Source organism: Solanum verrucosum, unplaced genomic scaffold (assembly GCF_900185275.1).
Source record: "Solanum verrucosum unplaced genomic scaffold, falcon-dt-bn FXZP01000287.1, whole genome shotgun sequence".
Taxonomy (NCBI): Eukaryota; Viridiplantae; Streptophyta; class Magnoliopsida; order Solanales; family Solanaceae; genus Solanum; species Solanum verrucosum.
This window is the reverse complement of record NW_026020292.1, coordinates 1,696,188-1,715,078: the sequence shown is the minus strand read 5'-3', so window position 1 is coordinate 1,715,078 and position 18,891 is coordinate 1,696,188. Positions and strand designations below refer to the sequence as shown.

The window sequence follows — 18,891 nt, the reverse complement described above, 5'->3', positions numbered from 1 at the left end:
ATTCCAAAGTCAATTTCCCTATTAGGAGGAACTCCGGGAAGATCTTTTGGAAACACTTCTGGAACTCATTAACCACAGGAACTGACTCAAGAGTTGGGGTTTCGAAGCTTGAATCCTTAGCCTGAACTTGATGATAGAGACAACCCTTAGAGATCATCTTTTTGGCCTTAAGGTAAGAAATGAATCGACCCATAGGCATTAAGCTACTACCCTTCCATTCTAAGATTGGTTCGTCTGGAAATTGAAAACGAACAATCCTAGTCCTATAATTAACTGAGGCATGACAGGAATGTAACCAATCCATGCTTAGAATAACATCGAAGTCTACCATCTCTAACTCTACAAGATCTGCTGAGGTGACTTTCTGAGAGATTGTGACAGGGTAATTTTTGTATACTCGTCTAGTTATAATTGGGTCGCCGACTGGAGTAGAGATTGAGAAAGGTTCTGAGAGAGTTTCTAGGCAAATATAGAATTTGACCGCTATATAAGAAGTTACAAAAGAAAGAGTAACCCCTGGGTCTAACAAAGCATAAACATCGAGATCAAAGACTCGTAACGTACCAGTGACTACATTAGGAGAATCTTCCTGATCCTGGCGAGCCTGAAGAGCATAGAGCATGTTTTGGTGCTATTCGCCACCTGTACCAGAAGAGTTACCCTGCTGAGTCGGGCGACCTGCCGGTGCTGCTGCAGTTGTAGACTGGGCTCGATTAGCATTGCCTCATTGACCCTATTTAGAAGGACAATCCTTCAACCTGTGACCAGACTGACCGAACCCAAAACATCCTTCTTTTCTTGCAAGACAATCGCCCGGATGGTTCTTACCATACTTAGGGCAAGTTGGGTAGGTTTTGGTGCTTGAAATACTACCTTGAATCTTAGAGCGTGATGCTCCACCTTTCTGATTATTTCGGAACTTGGAGGATGGAACACTGGCTAATGAAGGTGCTGGAGTTGAAGACTTCTGTTGATACTGCGAGCGATTTCCACCACCCGATTTCTGTTGAGAATAGTCATAGTTGCATGTCCTAGCTGTCTTGTTCTCCTTAGCCTTTTCCCTAAGCTTATCACCATCAACCTGTTGAGCATGAGTTATGAGCCTAGAGATGTTCATATTTTCCAGCAACATGACATTCCTACACTCTGTTTTCACCAAGTCTGACACTCCATAGAGAAATTTATTCATCTGAGTTCTGTAATCAGCAACCATGTGAGGAACATACCTGGAGAGTTGGGTAAACTTAAGCCCATACTCTTGGACTGTCATGTTACCTTGCCTCAAGTTCATAAATTCCTTAGCTTTTGCCTCCCTGTCGCGCCCCGTTTTTCACAAAACGGGTTTTGATGCACAACCTAAAAACTCTTTTGGGCTTTGGGTGATTGAAGAGTCGCCACCTAACGAATTAAGGCGCGTTAGGGCACCTATCTAACCTAGCTAAATCTAACTAAGGTCAACGAACCAGAAATCGGATAAAGGTTCAAATTACCTCGAGGGGAAGGTGTTAGGCATCCCTCGAGGTCCATAAATGTGGGTCTCGACCGTATCTCATGGAATTTATGTGGGGGTTACAAGTAGCAATTAAGGTCACTTCATTATTATTATTTAAACATGATGGCTAGGTGATAACTAATAATAAACAATTAAGATTAATTAAATTATTTACTTTATTAATTAAGCATGCAAGACTAGGTGATGTAATGAACGAAAAATAAATATTTAAATAATTAATGAAAGAGGATCAAGGATACAGAAATTGCACAATCAAATAGAATAAACAATTTTTATATTTTTTATTTAAGCTACCCCAAATAAATATAATAATTAACAAATAAAAGGACAAAGGAAAGGGAGACTTTGAAGGACTTTAGGATTAGCGCTCGACTTTATTTATTTTTTTGATAGGCTTCCGTGTAGGGACTGACAAAACCAAGATTTGTCGCTTTAAGCCTGAGTCGATGTCATCATATCCATACGGCCTAAACTACCCCTACCCCACCACCACATGTTTTTCGTCTCTAAAAAGTGCCTAACATCCCCGCTTAAGGTCCAAGAGACATTGAACTACTGTTAGGATGAATTTAGACCAAAATAAACTCCTAATAGGCCCACCTAGACACCACGTCAAACAATTTGGACAAACATTTAGCACACAAAGTCTCATATTGTCCTCTAAATTTTATATATACATGCTGACAAACACAGATGAAGTGAAAAGGTCGCATTCAAAGGGGCAAAATTTATCAGGTGCAGGAAATACTGATTTAAGAGAGTGGCATAACAGTGATTTATGATGCAAAAGTTAATATTTAGAGCAGATTTGAATTAGGGCAGTAGATATTTAAAGTAGCAGATGCAGAAATTAACTATCAGTTGATTTTAAATGACAGAACAAAAAGTTACAATGTAGAATTGATTATGTCGAGCAAGTTAATATGCAAAAAAAAACATTATTGATTTTATTTTAAATAATCTTTTAAGTGGCAGTATTTAATGCATCTCAAAATAGTGGCACAAAGCATAATAAAAGTAGTTCAATTATTTAACATGTTGTAGATTAATTGATTTATTCCAGGTGACCAGAAAATTATTGCAAAGCGGGATTAGTGGAACAGTGAGCAAAAATGTGCAGTAAATTTATTTTGATTATTTAACATATTGAGAAAAAAAATAAAAAAAGTTTAACCCTATAGGCATGGTTTCTAAGCGAATTAACATGTTGACAAAAAAATTAACCCAACTATTAACATGCTGCAATTTTATTAACTTAAAGGAATTAGAACTTGATTGATTGACAAGATTATGTTATTAAAAAACCTGCTGAGATTATTTGAACTGATTACATATTCAATTTTACTAGTCAAGTCCTATAGGCATGATTTCTAAGTGATAAGACATGCGGAAAAATTGTTAACATACAAAATTTGTTAACATCTGACTAATTAACATGCTAACATTATTAGAACTTGTTTTTAACATGCAGAAGCTATTAAGGTCTAATTAATTTAAACTGATTAACATGCTTAAAGTTGCTTAGTGTGATTAATTAAACATGCTGAAAATTATGAGTGATTTTAACAAGCTGAATAATTTGATTTTATTAATTATATCCTAGACATGATTTCTGAGTGGCTGAAAAATCAAAATATTGCATAACACCTACAGACATGATTTTTCTAAACCCAAAATGACAGATAAAGTAAAAATAACTTAATGATCATGATGTTATTAAGAAAACCTATAGGCGTGGCATCTATTTCATTTAAACCGATTGTTACACACACTAGACATAACTTTATGGCGGGCTGAATTTATGCATTTCCAGACATATTTTATTGACATGCAGATATTAATCTAGACCTAAAGACATGACTTCTAAATAAAATAAACCAACTGACTTGCTCAAATTTATTATATTAAAATCCTAGAGGCATGATGTCTAAATGTTATTAATCAGTTTCCAAATTTTACCACCGTTAGTGTGTGAGACAAGATTCTACCAATTCAAGATCAAGCAAATTTGAACATATATTCATGATATGTTGATTAATCTGATAAGGTTATAAACAAAGGTTGATTTTAAATCAATATTAAGATATATTATAATATGCTTGCAAGGTTTACGATTTAAGCAACATAGACAAATTTTTAGCAACCACACATAACGAAATAAACTAAACTAAAAAAATGAAAAGGAACAATTAGCACGTATATCCCCCTCCCCCTTAGACGATTCCCCAAGTTATTTTATAAATAGAGAGTTAGAGTTATTACAAACCGAATAAATGAGATATAAATACAAAGCATAAATTCAAAATATGAAGCAAGGTCGTCATGTCTGGAACCCCATCCCATGGCAACTCTTCAACACTTGAACTTATATGACCTGCTAAGCAATAGACATAATACTACATAACATTTACACATTACAAAGTTGTCACATCTACACCAAAGTGTGGAAAAATTATAAACAAAGTCCCGCATATAGAAACTCGGTCAATCAATAGGAGCAATAACATAACATCACGTATTAAGAGGGAAAAGAAGACTGACATGTATGCTTTCCCTCTTTATTTGCAACAACAATTGAAGCACTGCAAAACGAAAACTAAACTAATAGAGAAACAACTAACCGGTTAAGCAGAGTATATATTTAACAGCAATGAAGATAAACTTGATCCACTATTCGACCCGAACACAACAAAAATTGAGTAGAGAGGAACCTTAAGAGTTTTCCGGAATCTTAATTTATTTTTATTTTTTTTAGAGTAGAGAGCAATATGTAATTTCAAAGTATTCAAGTGTCAGCCAAGTGTAAGAGTTGTGTTCGACCGTGTCCAAAGAATGAAAGTGGATTATTTATATAGTGGGAGAAAGGTCACATGAAAGGAAGAGAATAATTATTAATGGGAGCAAATAGGGGAAATTTGTTTCCTTAACAAAAAGGAGCCACATCAGTCAAAATCTTTACCAAATATAAGAAATCAGTATGAATCTATACTATTTAATTAAGGTAAAGAGCACAATTTTACATGCATGGATTCAGTCAATTAGCGAGACACGTATTGAGTTTATAATATGACCCCACATTTTACCATATATAAGCATGCTTTTACCAATTTTAACATGTCAAAATCCGTGTACAAATAAATACGGTAAGAAATATTAACTAATGGCGGTTGTAAGTCAAAATTACATAAATTAAGCATAAGAGGGTTTTATTTAAGGGAAGAGATGATTACTTTGTAAGTCGATTTCATGGACTAATTCTTGGTCAATTAACACGACAAGTTGGTACATAGATATAACAGATTCTATGGAGAGGAAAATAATACCATAATAAAACAAGTAACAAACATCTAATTTAATAACATCAATCAATTAAACATGCTGGAATTTACCATAAGCAAGTGAGATACTAATATATACGATGAAAATTATCAATTCATAATCCAAAAATATCACGAATCCGAAATTACCAACATAAGCGACATATAAGGAGTACATTAGAGACATTTTCTGGAATTAAAGGTGCTGCCCAGAAAAACAAATAGTTAAGAGGGTCTTAGTTTTAAGAACAAATTATCTTCAAATGCTAAATCCAAATAAAGCCAAGCCTATAACTTTATCAGTGTAAAGGCTTAAATCGATGTCATTACTTTGGCAGAATCTCACTTCAAGCAAGGAATGAAGAATTACTACAACTAATTAAGCGAGTTCAGGGAAAATGGAAGAATCACAATTAGCATTAATCACATAAAATAAAATTCATCTGGGATAGACATGCATAAGAGGACAATTGAGCACTTATTTTCTTAAGAACGAAAGTGAAAATCAAAGGATCTTAAAAGAGAAAACTAACCCCGGACGGATCTTAACAAGATTCGTCTTTAGTAGACCGTAATCTTGACTTCGAACCGATCAAACCTGTTGTTAAATGTTGCTCGTTGTTGTTATTGAACTCGCTAGTCGCTGCTGTTGTTGTCGCTGCTCGCTGAGGAAGTCTCGCCGGAGCTGCTGTTGATTCCGGTCGGAGTGCTGCCAGCTGCTGGAGTTGCTATCCGGCTGCTGCTGGTGGTGTTCCTGCGAAGAGAGGAGAGAAAAGATAAGAGCAAGGGAGAAAGGAAGGAGAGGCGGAGGGAGATGAGAGGAAAAGAAGGCGCTGGAGTTGCTGGTCGGAGCAGTTGTTGCTGCTGGTTTCTCGAGCTGCTGATGGCCGCCTCCCTTGCTGGTGGAGTTGTTCTCGTAGGGAAACGTAAGGAGGAGAGGAAAGAGAAGAGAAGGCAGCGAGGAGAGGAGAGGAGGAACGGAGGTTTCGTCGGAGAGGGCGATGGTGTATCTCCGTCTCGCCGGCGTCGATGGAGAAAATGAGAGAGGAGGGCTGCGGCTACTGGATAAAGGGGAGAGGAAGAGTGAAAAAATGTTAGGGTTGGGGTCTTTTGTTTAAAATAGGAAAAATGGTAGATTCGATCTGGACCCTTGATTTCAAAAGAGATGGAGGGATGAGATTGAATAAAAGAGATCAAAGATTTAGATTAAAAGATGAGGTTTTCAGCTTTGGGTTCACAAAGGCTATGATTGAAATAGCAATTGGTTTAAAGAGGCTAGATTTGAAATGAGATTGAATAGGAAAATGGGCTAGATTTGAAATAAAATTGAATAGAGTGGGCTACGATTTAAATGATTTGAAAGAACACTAAGAAAATGTCATTTGATTAATACTACATATATTATAAAATTTTCATACAAACTAACACACTTAAATTCTAAAACATTTTAGTAAGATAATTATTTTAAGTTTAAATATCGATAAACATAATTTGATAAAATAATTTGATGATAATTACAATAATTTTCAAAATTATGCATGCTAACATATATGATTTTTAGATAAAATTGATTAAAATTTTAAACTCAAAATGTACTTTAAAAGTACGTATTTAATCGAATAGTATTTCAAAAAGGTTAAAGGTCGGTCAAAATTGGGTGTCAACACTCCCTTAGCTCTCTTGGTAAAACCTGTCCAGGAAGGTTTCACTAAAGCAATCCCAAGTGATAGGAGCTGCATCTATACCCCGGTTCTCCTTCCACTGAGTATACCAGATATGAGCTACATCCTTAAGTTGGTAAGATGCTAACACAACCCGATCATTCCCAGTTACATGCATCACTTCAAAGATCTTCTTGACCTCATCAATGAAGTTTTAGGGATCTTCTCCAACCTGCGATCCTAAGAACTGTGGCAGATTCATCCTAACAAAGTCTCACACTCTGACTGTCGCTGACCCAACATTAGCATTTTCTGGAACCGGAGCCTGCTGGTTATTCTGGTTGGCCACACTCTGAGCCAACATCTGAATGACGTTCCTAAACTCTGCATTCGAGACTTCTTGATCTGGGACTGGAGGAGCTGCGTTTGCGTTCCTGGCATTAGCTCTGTAAGGAGGCATGATATGAAACGTAGAACGTCGAGTTAGAACAAAATTAGATCATACCTTACGCACGATAAGAGTAACAAGAAAATGAAGATTTTTTTCCTAATACACTTTGCAGCCTCCCTCTCATTAGATGTGGTGCGCACTACACACCCATGAAAAAGACTCTACCTAGTGCGACTTTTCAGACATCCTAGGACACTTAAACCTAGTGCTCTGATACCAAGTTTGTCACGTCCCGAGCTACCCCCAAGATGCGTACACGGACCTACGATCACAAGTGACCCCAAGCTAACCATGCTGGCATAATCATGAGCATACTAAAGATAAATTGAGAAATAAAATTGATGCGGAAGCTAATCATAAGAAAATCTGAAATGATGGGGAATACCTATATACTAAAACTGAATATCAAATATGAGAGTTTAATACAAACGAAACATCAAACTCAAATACTAAGTTGAATCTAACTATGTCTGAAATAAGCCTCTAAACTGACTAGAAATGTTGGGACATGCCCCAACTAGATCTAGCAAAACTGAAACTAAAGACTAAACGATAAAAGATAAACATGTCACTAGTCCTCGAAGAATGAGAACTCACCACTGATGCTGCTGAATTGAAGATCGGGAACCAATCTAAGCGTGATCTGGATGCTGAGAACCTGAACCTACATCACGAAAAGATATAGCGCATAGTATGTGTCAGTACTTGAAAGGCACTGAGCATGCAGGATAGAATAAAGCTGAAATAACGTATAACTGAACAAAGCAAATAAGCAATGATATAATATAGATGCTGAATACTGAACTATCTGAATGCAAAGACCAAGTTCATAACATACTGAAACTGAAATACTGATTGTACTGAAATGGTCAATGCAATAAAGTCTAACTGAATTGTGAGAGTTGCTAATAACTGATAATAAAACCACATGAGCTAAATGTGGAGTTCGATGTATATGCCTCATCGAGAGGACCCAATATACCCGGCCAAAGGTATAGAGGCATACTGGCGTGATCACTAAAATGATGACTACAGAGGGGACTTACAACCTGCGTGGCTCGTAGTCCTAGGACTATATCTTTATTTTATTCCAGGGGTAACTTTATAACAAGAATCTAACTATATTCATATGTATGTTCCATAAAAAAGTTTTGAATTGAACCCTAGTCCAACTCGGTATTAATGTACTCCCAATAGATTAAGTGATTAACACATTATGACTGAATTTCTGTATTATACTGGATAGCTCAAACTAACATGCAAACTGAGAATGCGCAATAATATACTGATAAAGACACATTCAAAACTGAGGCATGTATATCTGAAATTACTGAAATATCTGACCTAGCATGTGTAATTCAAGAACTAAAGAAATACATAGCTAGGGTTCTGAAATTCATGCAAGAAACGACATAATAATATGATAATCTGATTTTGAACATGTAATTAACTAATTCATTATAATCTACTAAAGTTCTAGAAACCCTAGGTCTAGTCATGATAAGGGAATCAAGAATCTAACTGAAATCTAGGGACCTAATGGGCGAAAGGAACCCACTAGTGAAATCCCACATACCTGGTAACAAATTCCACGGAGAAATCTTTCGATTTCGGGGCTAGAACTGATGAAATATTGATGCGTTCTTCAGCTAGGGTTCTTGACTCTTTCTCCTCTTTATTTTCTGACTTTCTCTAAGGTTTGGTGAATGATCTGACTTAGGTAAGTTTTAATTATGTTTATAGGCTAAAACTGATCAAAACTACGTAGTTTAGGGTTAAAACAACGTATTTTAGGGGTCTAACGCATAGAGAAAAGACCAAAAGACCCCTAACTTAAAAGCTGTCGGAAGCCACACACGGAGGGACCTACGGGCCGTAGGTCAACCTATGGTTCGTAGGTTTGGGTCGTAGGTCAAGTCTGCCCGACAGAGATTCACTAAAACGAGTATAACTTTTTACTCCGAGATCCGATTTTAGCAAACTCGGTGGTGTTGGAAAAAGTATTCAATTATCTATCATATCATAGGTCATGGGACACATAATTCCTTTTGTGTTAAGAGTGATGATCATTTGAAGTTGACCCAATCATCAATTTCTCCCTAGCTGGTTGCTGACCTTCACCAACGGTTAGACCTACGGTCCGTAGGTCCAACCACGTATCGTACTGGTCGACCATGGGTGTGATAAGAGACTATTAAGACTTGGGCCTTAACCAGGGAACCCCACCTACAGTCCGTGGTTCCACCTACGGTCCTTGGGTGGTTCCGTTGGTACTGGCACTAGATTTTCTGAAAACTAGGATTTTCTTCATTTTGAGATTCGAGGTGTTACATGCTCAGTTAGTCTTCTTATCACCATGAAGTCAACCTTTTCATCAATATGACACCTTAAACCTAGTTATACCAATCAAATCCAAAGGACTAACCCACTTTTATATGCACTTTTTACTACAATTTCCAATTTCCTTCACACAAGTATATTCTTTGGGACTTCCCTTACCCATAAGCTTGTCATTCTAGTATCTACCCATTCCCTTGGACCTTAAGATGAAATCACCGGTTCTCATTTATAACCCTCGGGATACACTTCTCAACTTAACGCATTATTATCGTATCAACGATCCACCACTAAAATCTTCCTTATACACACCGCTTAACCCCAAATATCTACAGTAACAAGCTAGTTGATTTCTCAATTATGAATGTAACATCAAATCTCATTATACGAGCATGTGATACAACTAATAACTCTTTAAGTAGTTAGTATTCTCACTTGACAATCGACGTATCTGTTTCCCATGTACCACTAGTACCACATCGTGAAAGTTCATTAGATCCACCACTTAGAACACATCATACCCCTCGAAAAGGTTGTATGCAAATAGCCCACACATTTCTATCAATTGAATAACTGCAAAAACATTATCAAATTCGTTATGTGTCTATCCCAAGTTATATGCATTCTTTTGTAGATCAGGTCGATAGTAGAAGTAACACACTCCATAACTCTATTAAGTAAGCATTGGTACCGTTATAGTAGTCATATCATGACCCTCTTTCGTATATATTTACTCAATGAAACCGTAAAAGAGATTCTGACCTCAATTGGTGCAACATCATCCTCATCATTCACCAAGAAACCCATACATATTTTGACAACTTTACTAATTGTAGTTTCCAAGGTTACACTATTCATTATCTAGCCATCATTTTAATCATTCCACTTCCAATTATCAAACCACTCTAGATATTGCCTATACCACACAAATACTGATCCCACTACTAAATGACTAGCCTAAAAAAAAAAGACACTCATGAAGTTCCCTAAACCATTGTTCAACCTAATCATTTATTTATCCTCAAAGTGAATCATCAAACCATAACCTCACGCAATTTCTTTGAATCACTGAACATTCTAAATCTGACCACACATCATCTCCACAAGTATATCACTTAAACCTTAGTACCATATCTAACATCCAAGCTATACACGACACCAATTACTCACATGAGGAACTACGCACGAGTCATCACATAAGTGCGAGAGAAGGGAATGAAGTGATAAAAATCAGAACGGACAAAAGATGCACGATAAAGATTCAAGAAGTGAAGATTTTTCCTAAAAGTCACCATTGCCTCTCAAATATAAGTACAGACGTCTCCGTATCGATCCTCGAGACTCTACTTCGACTCGGCTTGTATACATGTGGGACCTATGAACCTGGGCCTTGATACCATTTTGTCACGACCCAAAAATGGACGTGATGACACTCGTCTTATCCCACCAAGACAAGTCAGCCTAAAACTCAACCATTACAATAAAATGTGGAAATTTCATAATCAACTCAAAAATACCCCCAAAATCTGGTTGTCACGTGTACAAGCCTCTAAAGTATTACAATTGATTCAAAGAAAAACACAAGTCTCAAATGACCTTGTTTCTAGAATAGAATAAGATTATAAATAGGAGTAAGAAGGTCTGCTGAGATGACCAACAACTACCTCACAAATCTCCAAAATGCCTCAGAAAATAAGAGAATGGAAAATATCACAAAATACAGGCACGTAACCTACAAAAAATTGTAGAAGCAAGGGGTGAGTACCAAACCACACGGTACTCAAGAAGTAAACTTCTAAACACAAGCTAAGGGAATAGAATATGGGTACTCCTTTACACACCAACCGAACCTCCACAACTACAACCTGCATAAAACCAGCCCAACCTAACAGTTCACAATTTACAAAGCACATAGCTCAACAACAACACTCTAACAATTTCATATCCTCAACAACAACACACTAACAATTGCATATCTTCAACAACAACACTCTAACAATTGCATATCTTCAACAACAACACTCTAACAATTGCATATCTTCAACAACAGACTCAATATTCATCAGTCACAAGTTCCACAGAAAGGCACTCACAAGATCAAGTTCACTAATAATAAAAAAGTGTAATGCAATGTCAAGTATAGTGATCCATGTCTGACCTAATGATACACACCCGCTGTCTCTCAGTTCGGGACCCATGAGGGACATATTTGTCCATGCATCCATCGCGGCGTGCGATACGACCCTTAATATATAGTATCCATCATGGCGTATGATACATCCCTCGATATATAGTATCTATCGCGGCGCGCGATACGTCCCTCGAAATATAGTATCCATCGCGGCACGCGATACGTCCCTTGAAATAGTACATCCTTTTATCACATAACACTTATCACAACCATGTCTCAGAACCAATGCAAATGACATGTTCACACAAATAATGAGAAGATGACCATTTTCATAGCAATGCACAATTCACAACAATACAACCATGATACAACATCAACAATTAAGCAATAAGTCTTTGAAATCATTCTCAAGCATCACACACTAACAATTAATCACATTACCTTTTTATTAACTTTTCCATCATTAGAATTATTCAACATGGACAAGTCAACCCATCACCAATTCCCATTACTCCCAAACATATACCACAAGGAAATACATGACTCTATGCACTTAACAAGGGTTTAGAAATCCACTTGCCTCAAATAATCTAACAATCACTCTGGGACTTGAGTCTTCCCTTTTCGTTGAGCTTCCAAATCAATGCAATCTATTCAAGTACATAATCACAATAAGATTTCAAAACTAACAACACCCATATTACTATAGGTATAGCCTAGACCCAAAAACTCACCCAAATTTACAATCAAGTTCCTAATTTCAAGCCTAGGGTTAAGCTTCAACTTCTCTAATATCATAAATATTCTAACGGTATTCATGTAATACGATATACTCAATATTTAATTTTTATATACCAATGTATCAAGCTAGGCTAATTATATAAGTAATATGATGATTTTTTTAAGACATTTAACAAAAAAAAAAAAGGAACAAATCACAGACAGTACGCTATATCTTTCTTTTGTTGCAAATTAATTACCACTGCACCAATCATTGGCAACATGACTAGCCAATGATTGAGCAACAATTACTTATATCCCAGAATCCCAAACACATTGAACAATTCGTCCAATCATACCTTTAATTTATTTATTTTCTTTTCAACCCAAATAACATGTCTACAATACAATTTATATTCCAATCCAAATTCAACTATAGCATATTAAAGATTGTTCCACTAACTTCTAACCACAAATTTATATTATAGATCTTACCTGAATTCGGTGCCCTCTCCTCCGATGCCACCCAGGTAATTTTCTCCTCTTTTTATTATCTTTTTCTTTTAAATAATTTAAGTATAAAAGTGATAAAACCCTACTACTTATTTTAATATATATGAGTCAAATAGTATAGGGTCTTAAATAAATTATCACTTTAGCCCATTAACTTTTGATTAAGCAATTATCTACAATTACCCATCAACTAATTAACTCAAGTTAAACGAATAGTTCGAAATTTCCAAAAATAACCTACCGGGTCATATAGTATTTAACCTCTAGTTTTGATAATCTATATTAACTCTCCTAAACTGAATAATATATGATTGGATCAATGTAACTATAGTGATTTTCACTTGACTTATATTAACAGTGGACTCTCCATTTGAATTAGGTCTGCATAAGTTTATAGAGTGAATAATCGGTCATTGTACATGTATATTGCATGAGTAGTTCTTGAATCACATCGATTGACTATTCAAAATGCATGAATACAGGGGCGGATTTAGTAACACCTAAGGAGTGTCACGGGACACGGATTTGTCTGAAAATATTTCCAAATATGTATATACCAATAATTAAAATACAGCAGAAAGATTAAGATATATATATATATATATATATATATATATATATATATATATATATATATTTGTGATAAATTTTGATATAGACTTATGTAAAATGTAGGTGGTTAGTGCAACATATACCTACGGAGGGACCCAAGTTCGAATCTATACAAGCTTACATTTTTTATATATTTTTTTTTTCTTTATTTCTTCCATTATTTTTCTTCTTTTCCCTTTTATTTTCTTCTTCTTTTGATATATATATGGAAAATATATAATGGTGCATGGATATATATGTATAAATTAGTCTTAAATTTTGTTATTTAGGATTATTCGATATATTATGATCTATTTAATGTATTATATCTCAAATTTTCAATAAACTTTACATACCCACTTAGTACTACTCAAAATTTCTTTTGATAGAAATAAGATATTAATTCAAAGAATGTAATGTACATGTACCTTGTGTTATAAGGAATTATTTTCAGTTTCTAACTAGATAAGAGATGGATATTTAATATATTTTTCTTGTAACCCTCCTATTATTGAGTTGATGAATATTTTATCTCTTATGATATATTGATAGGTGAATTTCTTATTAGCATTATCTCTCATGAATAGAATTATATTAATCTGTCTCATAAGAGAAAATATCTTTTAAATTGAATGAAACTTATTTGTACATTGCATCTAAGTCATTTATTCTAGATAGAACTTCGAGATTGGTTAAAGAATGGACATAATGATTCATTGAAAGTGAAGTCACGACCAATATGTGAGTCTTGTTTAGAAGAAAAAATGACTAAGAGATCTTTTCTCTTACAACGGTGTTATTTTTTTTAAAGTTAAGTTATTTTTTGACATATTTTTTTAAGGTGTTAAATTTCTACTCAAAAAAAATCCAAGAATACCCCACACATGCAGTGTTATACAAATATGGATTTATATATACACATATCAAATACATATACAGTTCATCCACTCATAATACATATCCATATATATACAAATATATACATACAATTAATCAATATATGAATGAAAATTTGCCTGTTGTCGTATAATCAACGAAGAAATTGATCGAGTATTGTTTGTATTAGTGAAGTTTTTTTATCTCATGAACCTAGTGACTTTGGTGTTCTTTGTACTGAAGAAGTCATTTTAGGCAATAAATTCTAATCAAACACAATTACCTTATTTTATGGGATTGTTTTTCATTTTTTATAACCGAAATTACCACCTCTTTTCGTTATTTATTTAAAATTTTGAATTTGTATAATTTTTAATAAAAAATTTGATATATACAAACATTAGACAACATAGCAAATGAAACTATAGTTATAGAGCGTAATTAGGCAAATTGTAGCTATGAAGAGTAATTAATCTTTATCTCTTAGCTTCATGTGTACGTTGTTCCCCATTTCATGTCAAATAGAGTTGAAAGTTTGGTTCGATGTGGACTAAATTTCAGATATACAATCCAAAGGATGACTTCCTCAGCCCAAAGATTATTAACTTTGATGTCCCAGATAATGAAATAGTCTACATTGAAAGCCTAGTTTCTCTTTTTCCATCGAAGGGTTATACTAGTGATGCAAACAAAAATACAGGTGAAAAAAACTCAGATCAAGACAATCATGTAACGAATAACTTGCAAAAATTTCAACGTTTAGTTATTGCATTAACCTAAGTATTTGTTATCTTGGAACCACTATTAACTCTAAGTGTCGCGTTACGGCTAGTGGGGTATAGTATGATCAGATCGTGACATGTTTGGACGACCTTATTGAGTATTTTTATTAAAAAATATATTATTCTGCATAACATTCATGTATTTGTTGTGTGGTTGTATCTTCCTAATACTTGTTCTTGGGGTATGAAAGTAGCGGATCGAGGATCTTATTAGGTCATATTTATATATAAATCACTCCTTACTTGCATGTCTATGCAGATACTATTGTGGAGGGTGAGACTAATAATTGATGAGTTTGTTAGCGTAGATTTTATTGTTGAGGTGAGCCTTCACATTATTATTTATGGAGGCTAATCGACTATTGTTTCAGCTCTTTCTATTTTATAACATGTATCCTTTTTCTTAGAGTTTACATGTCCGACAACTAAACTCATGTAATTCTATTAACTATATATATTAGATGATTTATGATATTATCGTGGAATTTGGGCTAGAGATATATTTAAACATTGTTTGTTTTCATAATTTGGTATATAATTTTGATTGATAATTTCTTCACTTTTAATGATTATTGATGTGTTGGATTAACATATATTTATCTTAGTGCTTATAGAATGATAAAGTGTATGAAAATTGATTTGTCCGGGAGTGGTGTTAGCGGGTGTCAATCAATGTCTAGGGAGTATTTTGAGATGTGACACTTCACTATGATACCCCATCTGTTTCAATTTATGTGACTTACTTTTTGTTTTAGTCAGTCTAAAAAAGAATGACACATTTCAATATTAAGTAACAATTTAACTATAAAATGTTTATTTTACCCTTAATTAAATGATTTACAGTCACACAAATTTATATCATTCATTTTGGACCACAAGTTTTAAAATTTTTCATTTCTTTCTTAAACACCGTACCGAGTCAAACTACCTCACATAAAATGGAATGAAGGGAGTATATATTTTTACCAATATACATTTTGAAACGGAAATAAATGGTAAATGGTGTTCCATAAATTTAAGTTTGAATGGATTTTCAAGACAAGTTTTAGGGGGTAATATATGCCATTTTGCTTATAAGGAAAAGATAGGGGAAAAAAATAAAGAAAATTTGAGTTAATTCTCCTCTCCATGTAATTTAAAAAGAGGAAAAAAGTTTTTAATATTTTGAGAGATATTTGAAAATAGGAAATTTGGATAGTCTTTGTAATGAGCAAGTGTTTAGCTATAAATATAGGTAGTGGTCAATGTGAAATTGTTAAGGTATCGAAAATGTCGTGGAAGGCTGAACGTGAGTTTGGTTTTGTGAAATGGTTGAAGAAGGATTTTAAAGGTGTAAGATTTGTTGAAAGTGATTTGAAATACCTTTACGAGAACATGGATCCTGTAGTGGCTGTAATAGCAGAGAGAGAAGGGGAGGTCATGATTCCTATTTGGGATTTAGACACTGGAGCTAACTATCTCTTCAAGTTGAAAAAGGATACTGATGGAGTTTTTGGATTATATGAAGATTGGATTGAACGTGTTGCTAAGCGAAGAGGATTTCAGGGAAATGAATTAATTGGTTTCTATGTGAATCAGGTGACTTTGGAACTCACATTTACAGTCATCAACACACCAAACAATGTTGTTGGAAGTTCTAAGTAGAAACTAACATCTTAATGTTACTTTCTCATTGCTGTCATTTTATTTCACAAAGCATGTACCTAGAATAACAATTCTATATCAATAATAACATGCATTAATATAATCTCTCTTTTATACTTTTTAGCTCTCAATTTCAACCTTGTATATAGATGAAAATCTTTTTCACTTCCCTAAGAATATAAAGGGACTAAAATTACCTTAAGCTTGAATGATTGGATTTGGGTCACACCTCAAATTTTAAGGAGCCCGACTGACACTAATGTCAAAACGATCCTATTCAACCATTTTTCAATGGCGCATAGCAGCCACACGTACAATAAAAAAACATGTATATATCAACTTAAAAATAAGCTCACGACTGACAAGCACCCTATGAATGGCTCTATGAAGAAAAGCAACTTGTTACCAGTATGCATTCTAGACTTCAAGAACTATGTGCTACCATAAGTTATAAGGGTCATCCGTCATTGTGGTCTTGACTCCTTAGTCCTTGTTGGACGATCAACTTTGTGGATCCACGACATTGGTGTCTCTTGCCTTGTTAAGGCATAGAGCGTCCTCCTAGGTGGGGGTACAGGTTGGACTCCGTTTGGCTCAACAGATTATGTTGGTTATTAATAGCTTCCACAGTTCAATTTTCAGTTATTGCATTAACCTTGTACTCAGGTATATGAGTCTTGGTACTTGATTAATGCATCATTTCATGTACAATTTTGCATCTCGAATTTATCATGTCTAGTTTATTAAATTGTAGTTCATATCTCTCATACTCAGTACTATCAAAGTGAGCTCTCAACCGACAAGCACCCTATGAATGGCTCTATGAAGAAAACAACTTGTTATGAGTATGCATTCTAGACTTCAAGAAAAGTCACGATTATAACTTACCTCTTATTGAATTTGCATATAGTATTAACTACCATTCTAGTATTAGGATGGCGCCATATGAGGCTTTGTATGGGTGAAATGCAGATCCCCATGGAATAGTGCAAGGTGGGTTAGTCAGAGTTGATCGGACATGACTTAGTACATTGGGAAGTAGAGCAGATACGATGAAGACTCCATGCCATTCTCAGGGGTCTACTCAAGGCATCTTCGAGAATTGCATAGAGTTTCCATCATATCTACCTAGGCAAATAAAAATTCAATGAGATGGAATTAAATAAATTGAGGGCCAGAAAATAAAACAATCTTGTGTTAGCAAGGATAAATAAGACGTACTAAACACAAGATTACGTTCCATTTTTTCAATACATCCAATATTCAAAATCCATTGACTTGACTAATCTAGATCTGCCTCGAGTTAATCCCTACAGTTCAAGTGCAAATAACAAGAATTTCTCCACCGGAAAAGTTTGAGCCCCAAATTTGTGATTAAGAGAAGGGTAACATTATATGTTCTACATAACGGAGTTCATATCTATATCCACTTGGTATATTGACTCAGTTCAGATATATTAATCACTCAGTACAAAAACATCCTTTTATGATTTCTTTTGTGGTGTATAATAATATCTAAACATCCACGTAACATACATGTATATGAATCTGGGGACGGGAATTCACTATAAATCACTCGAAATAATTTCTTTTTTAAAAAAAATTAACTCGTAGATAATTTCTCTTAACAAACAAGATCATCACTGGAAGAGTTGTATCATAAGTTTGTTAAATCAATATACACGTTACAAGATTGAGAGGCAATTACAAGTCTCATTTGAAAACCAATGATATTTTATGAGCTCAAGTAATTGTGTACAAAGAAAGGCAAAAGAACTCTTACTACTAAATACCAATTTCCTAGAATGAAATTAGAGAAGATACAACAAGAAAATATACAATTTCATCCAAAGATGAGAAGGAAAAATGAACGCAACCTCTTCTCAATCCGACTCTACAACCTGTAATACCGCTCAATCCAGCCCATACCCCTCCTCGTTCTTCTCCAAATCCTTTTCTAATCCCTCATGAAGAAAAAAAATATATAATGAAAAGAACTACATCTTCACATCAATAAATATGAATGTGTTAAAATAAATCAGATAAGAGGAGCTGCAAGCATGAACTGATGGCCGGAAGGTGATACATGATGCAACTCCTATTTAATTTGCAGCTGTTAGAAACTCCATCGAAGAAGCTTTTCCATTCTCTTGTAGGAAATTTTCTAGCACGGGCTGCACAGGTAAAAGCTGTTATGTAAATTGGCATACAAAAAAGGGGGGTGGGTTATAACTTATAAGCATGCACGTATAACTGCCAAGTTTCAGGTTAAAGAAGGAATGGTTTTCTAGCATAATAATATAAATTCAAGAAAGGAGAAAAATTCGGTTAGGATTAAAAGCCCTGGATGAAGTG

At 34.7% G+C, this 18,891-nt stretch overlaps 1 protein-coding gene and 1 pseudogene across 1 annotated transcript in view; both read right to left on the bottom strand.

The window, feature by feature from the left end:
- The window catches only part of LOC125834552 (probable disease resistance protein At4g27220), a 259,136-nt pseudogene that overhangs the window by 176,028 nt on the left and 64,217 nt on the right, over positions 1-18,891 (bottom strand).
- LOC125834551 (probable inactive ATP-dependent zinc metalloprotease FTSHI 5, chloroplastic) overlaps positions 18,253-18,891 on the bottom strand; it is a 37,944-nt gene continuing 37,305 nt past the window's right edge. Inside the window, exon 19 of the mRNA XM_049513678.1 lies at positions 18,253-18,710. Coding sequence (XP_049369635.1) covers positions 18,639-18,710 — 72 coding nt within the window. The 3' untranslated portion in view covers positions 18,253-18,638. The remainder of the gene's footprint in view (positions 18,711-18,891) is intronic.